Source organism: Bolinopsis microptera, chromosome 1, assembly GCF_026151205.1.
Source record: "Bolinopsis microptera isolate Bmic1 chromosome 1, MBARI_Bmic_1.0, whole genome shotgun sequence".
Lineage (NCBI taxonomy): Eukaryota > Metazoa > Ctenophora > Tentaculata > Lobata > Bolinopsidae > Bolinopsis > Bolinopsis microptera.
Window position 1 is genome coordinate 4381546 of NC_087072.1, and position 6438 is coordinate 4387983.

At 39.0% G+C, this 6438-nt stretch overlaps 1 protein-coding gene across 1 annotated transcript; it reads right to left on the minus strand.

The window, feature by feature from the left end:
• Positions 1–4953: 4953 nt before the first annotated feature.
• On the minus strand, positions 4954–6432 carry LOC134813532 (glycerol kinase 3-like). Its single transcript, XM_063821353.1, has one exon. It carries the CDS (start codon positions 6387–6389, stop codon positions 5472–5474), a length of 918 nt encoding a protein of 305 aa, XP_063677423.1. The 5' UTR covers positions 6390–6432; the 3' UTR covers positions 4954–5471.
• Positions 6433–6438: the final 6 nt, after the last annotated feature.

Consider the following 6438-nt stretch of genomic DNA (forward strand, 5'->3'; position numbering starts at 1 on the left):
GGTTTTTTGTTTTAATTCCTTACGACTATATGATATAATAACAATTCCTAGCACTTCCAGGCCATCAAATAAACCTACACTACTCAGCATTGCTTATCAGGGTGCCCTAAACATTCTTCACATGTTTCTTAAATGTGTGACAGAGTAAACCTGAGTGCACCATCTAACGAAAAAACTCGTCAAATATGTAGGTAATGGTCATATGTACCCATCCAATCAACTGGACACTCAAAAATTTGGTCAAAAACGGCAGTAAGGGGTCCATATTTACTCCGTCACATGTTTATAGTGTGACAATGTAACCATTTCCGTGCCGGCCGTATTTAGGCGATATCTTATCAGCTGATTAAGATATCGTTAAGTGACAAAGTTAGCCTAGAGGATGAGACGATTATCCTAACCATCAAGGGTTTGTGTAATTTCATAGTGTGACAAAGTCAACTACACTGTGCCTTTTAATAGGGTCACTTATATTTACCAATATCCTCAAACTCAAATGAACGTGTCCATATAGCTAGCCTGTCAATGAATGCGCGGCGCGACTGTATTTTAATGTATAATATGTAGTGTATATACTATATAGTATTAGGTAATAAGCCCAATTTATGTAGGTGGCATGCGTAGTATAGTGTACTGATGTGTATCAATATTATTATTATGAAGTGAGCTGATTGGATTATATTTATAGTTATAGTGAATGGAAATCTAGCGTCCGCCAAAACGAAACAACGGGCGCAATTCTTGTTGTTAATGAAAGAGAGGAATGTGCTATGAAGTTAGGGGTGTTGAATTACCGAGAGGAAGGTATGAGGAGTGATAAGATCTGGGCAGTAAGACTGTAGGGGGAGAGGAGGGCGGGGAGTGGTAGAGTGAAAAAGTGTCACACCCACAGGACCCATCCCTCCTCACGGCGGTATCACAGTGCGCACAGAACACAGCTGGTGTGTATGATGCCACCTGACGGTAGGGCTGACTGTCACGTGGTCCTCTGTAACGGCTGTGGGGCTCTCTTAGAGGGACTGGATTGTAGAGTGCTTCACTTTGATCGCTAAACTGGCGTTCTCTGGCATGGCTTTGTCGCGGTTGAATGTAAACTGGTTCAAGATGGCTGTAGATGGGTTCATTAAAAGAATGTATGGACGGTTCCCTGTGGACGCTGCGCGGAAGAGCGTGTCTCCTTGTGTAACGTTCACAATGGTGATGATGCTGGAAGGAGACTGGATGATGCTGGGAGGAGACTGGATGATCTAGGTTCTCCTGACAGGAACATGGACCATCAGGTATCAGGTGTGGTGGACCCTGTTGATGTGGTACAGCCCCTCCGCTCATCCACTCGTCAATACACAACTCTTCCGTAGTACGATACATAACGTGTAACAACTATGAACTAATATTACTGCTGCTTTCAGTATTCTCACTTTATATAAGTAGAACCAGTGTAGGAACATTGATGCACAATTCACATTACACTGCAGTTTGATCGTTTAACACTCGTAAATTGAAAGGACCTGCCTCAAGAGCGGATGAAAAACATAGTTAGACATTCTGGCTATAGCCACTCTGGTAATATCATGGTTTCACTAGACTAGAACGAAATCAAGCAGCCTATTACCCCCTGGTAGTAGCCAGGCTGGTAGCCCGTACTATTACCAGTATAGAATGTAATTGTAAATATGTCTTCAACTTTTTACCATAGGGCTGTCACGATACTTTTTGTGATCGAATGTACATTGAGAGAAGTCTCCAATCTCAAGTTATGAAGGAATATTTGATCCATGTACACAAACCTGTTCCAAAAGAGGGGAAGGGAAAATGTAAAATGATGATTCTTGGATGTCATCCGTCATGTGTGTGTCTTAATAAATCAACTCTGACGGCTGTTGATTGGGAGCTATATATCTGTTTTGCCATACAAGAGGGTTTCACATGATAATTCGAACTGTTATAGTGAGAACAATGACTGCAGTGTAAACTGTAAAGACTTCAGACTTGGTGTAAACTATTGATGTCATTCGATCAGAATTGAACTGCGCGCGCGCGCCATCCTTGCATGAATTGGTTATGAATCTTATCGTACTCGCTGATAAAAAGTTGTGCATAGTACATAATAAACTTCGCCGCGGCCTGAACACGGTCACAGACTACTGTCAGCTTATGATTTAATCGGCGAACCTGGAATACTATGTTATTATATTACACTCATGAGATTATCGGTGACAAATTTGTGAAACACGAAAGCTTATCATTCTTACATTACAAAGCTTATCATTCTTACATTACATTCATCTAGCTTGAATATTGTACAGGAATATAAGTATTAACGAAAATGAGTTAATTTCTTGAGAAACGAAATGTTAGTTCATATCACAAGAGATTACATGACTCATGAAAATATTTGTCGCTGTTTCATTATCTATTTGATTACAGTTTGGCAGTTTGCCAATAAATATCCGTTCGGTATAACTCATTTAAGTGGAACATCTCCATCACAGAGGAACGCGTTATTGCACATAAGACGGCTACACAAGTATAGAGGAAAACAAAATTTAAATCACTGTAAAGTATCAAAGACTTACCAATTGACTCCCCAGCACCAACAGCAGTGATGGCATTCTGAGTGAGCTTCTGCTCGGCAGCCTGCTGGGTGACAGCCATGTGGCTGACCTCCATGTCCTCTAAAGTCGGGTACAGAGACATATTCGCTAGAAAAGATTAGAAAGAGTTATGTTTCAGTTTAAATAGTGGATTTAAATTCAATGAGAAGAAAAACGTTAGTTTTAAACACATGTGTGAGCAGAGTGTCAAGATTTATGCAAATTACTGTCTACACACTGTCTACAATATCAAGTCACTGGCATGTAACACTGTGCATGTTTCAAGATATGATATGTGTGTGAGAAGCCTGCAACGTCAGTAATCAAGATGGAAGGTTTAATGTAACTAGATCAAAACTTTGGGTAAGTTATATAGACATAATTAAGATACAAAAGTGTGAAACTTTTAGTTGGGCAATAACATCGTTTACTTTGTTACGCTTATGAAAATTAAGACAAATAAAGATAAACAGTAAACACGTACATAGATAAACAGTAAACACGTACAAACATCAAGACAAGTGCCGTACTAGGATCATATCTCGAATTCGGACAACAGTCGTTTTTTCGTTCACTTGATTCGGACAAGAATCGGACAAAAGTCGTGTTACCCAATACATTAATCTGAATGCTCGTTTTGTGATGGACAAGCGGACGCCTCAAGAAAAAGAAGATCAATAGACAAAAGTGACAAATATCCAGGATTACCGTTTGACCCATTCAGGCCAATACAATGGTATAATCTATTTGGGTATAATCTATCTGAGTACCATGTGTTTGTACAATAGACTTGGCACATTTTCAATATCATCTCACAGTCTATGATCATTCATCATTAGGCAGGTGTATATTATATATATATATAATGTAGGAATGCTATTCACATCGCCCATATCTAGTGGCAGTATACTGATCGTGGCTACTTTAAAGATTCAAATTAAAGGCATTTATTCGATGCTAATTAACAGAAGGCTACTAGACGTATTGAAATGTTTACATTGGTTCACCCATTACAAGTGATTAACATGTGATTAACTGATTAAAATTGTTAATTACCATGTTGGGTACTTAACTACGATAACTTACAAAACGATTATCACATTACACTAAATACACACGGTACAGACTACAGACACTAATTCTACTCAATTCTGAACACCTGAATAACCACTACAGATTACAACTACTACAACAGATTAAACTACATTACCGCTAAAGAACTTAGAACAACACAACAAATTGTGTGTAGGTAAAGCTTACTAACGAGCCGAAAACAAAACCAGAGTAAAAATAGAACCACTGTCATGCGTCACTAAACAGTACACGAATTGATACAGCGCTAAGTGTGTGTGGAATGAAGCGTCAGAATTGAAAATGAAGCAGTATAGCAGCTCAGACAATTCTACATAAACACTCAGTCACGAGATGTGGTGTCTTATTACGCTTCTATTCTGTTCTAATATAACGTCACCCTTACATCATTGACCTCTCATTGCATCACACGGTAGTTTGGGTAATAGAGTATCAGACTTTTCACGTCATATAAGTGAATTTTCTAGAATTATGTGGAATGAACGCTATGTAGACAGTAAAGGTATCCCAAAATTCATAAGACAAAGTAAAAACGAAGGTAGATTTTTTCACAAATTCAAAGTTTGGTGTAATCATAAAAAGTTTAATAACATTACTATCTAGTACAATAGTACTACCTAATACAATAGTTATATAATATAGTTATATAAAAGTAAAAAATATTCATTTTAAAGCTTCTTTTTTTATACATTCTAATACAATAATTTGTTTATACATTCTAATACAATAATCATAGCATCATCCTATCAATAATCCTAGCAATTATCCTAACATCATATTACTACAGTAATCCTAGATTGAGTTTCCACATACTATCTACAGTAACTCAGATCTTAACATGATTTTTGGATAAGATTTCACAACTTTTTCGTTATCTTTAATTTTCATAATTTCCATTTCAGCGGCCAGGTAGCGCAGTTGGTTAGAACGCCTGTCTTACAATCGTTAGGTTGCGAGTTCGAAACCCACTGACTGCCTGGTCGTGGGGTGAGCGTCGTCGACGTTCAGCTAAGGATCATGAGTGGTCTATGCAGCCCCCCGGTCTACTCAGCCGAATACTCGAGAAATCGGGTGTGAGGGTTAAATGAGGAGCTGCACATTGCAGCAAAGTCTCGGACGAAGAAAGTATGGTACACACTACCTTAACCGTCACTGGCCAAAAAGATCCTTCGGCTTCCTGTAATTGGCTGGTTGCACTTGTGTAACATTGTGGCTGTTGGAATACACCGAAGTAAAATAAGTGTCTAGATAAAAAAAAATAATAATTTTGTTTGATCAAACTTTCTTAGACAAACTGAAACTATTTTGATTCAATAATTAGTAAACTGAAGTTTTTGGAATCACTTTTACGTACTGAATATATGAACCTGAATTCCAAATTTTTACAAAATCTGAAGAATGAAGATGGAACAGCTGGCATACATTTGCCATCCTATAGCTGTTTTTTATTCAAGTTGAATTCGTAGTTTTGTGGTTCGTTTTAAGATCTGGTTACTTCATATGTTAAATATCGAACAGCTAAAAAACTTTAGAATACAAACTTCAACTCTCGCAAAAACTTGAAAAGGACCTTGTTACTTCATATTATGATACATATCGAACAGCTAAAAAAAACTTGAGAATACAAACTTCAACTTTCACAAAAACATTAAAAAGATTACAACATGCAAAAAATACTATTTTCTAAGCTAATTACGTAAACATAATTATACAATTTTTTCGTATGTTAAATCAAAAAATCATAAGATAAATATCCAAACAAATTCCTAAGTTTCCTAAGCTAAGTTATCCCACCCAATTTCTGGACCTCTGCACAGCATCCTTCCACTTGGCTAACTTCTGCTCCCTTTCCTTGTCTCCCATGTCAGGATTGTAAGTGAGTGCCTCTCCAGGCAGCTTTTCAACATTCCAAATTCCTAGTGCCATTGCAGCAGCCATTCCTGCACCCATAGCTGTTGCTTCTGCAGATTCTGCACGGCATTCCACAGAAATCCCAAGAATGTCAGCTTGCATTCCCAAGAACTGCTTATTCTTTGTCATACCACCATCAGTTCTCAGGCACTGAAGTTTGATGCCACTATCTGCGTCCATGGACTCAAGAATTTCACACACCTGGAAGCACACAGCCTCAAGAGCAGCCCTGGCAATGTGAGCATTATTAGTGTAGGCAGTAATTCCAATAATGAGGCCTCTAGCAGTGGGGTCCCAGTAAGGAGCATAGAGACCACTGAAAGCAGGTACAAAGTAGAGGTCATGTGTACTGTCAACAGTTCCACTGAGTTGCTCCACCTCGCTGCTGCTGGAGATGATCTTCAAGTTATCCCTCAGCCACCGCACTACTTCTCCCCCAATAGCTACAGCTCCTTCCAAGGCATATATTGCTGGACCAGAACCAACCTTGTATGCAACGGTGGTTAAGAGTCCGTGCTGGGACTGGACAATGTCAGTGCCAGTATTGGACAGCATAAAACACCCAGTCCCATAGGTACACTTAGCCTCGCCTCGCTGGAAGCAATGCTGTCCAAAGAGTGCAGCCTGTTGGTCACCCAGACAGCCTGCAATAGGTTTCCCTTTCATCGCACCGTGCCTGATGTGCCCGTATATCTCTGCACTGCTGCAGATCTTAGGCAACATCTTTTTATTTACACCGAAGAACTGACACATGCTTTCATCCCAATCTAACGTCTCGAGGTTCATCAACATGGTCCTGGAAGCATTTGTTACGTCAGTCACATGAATTCCTTGTTCTCCT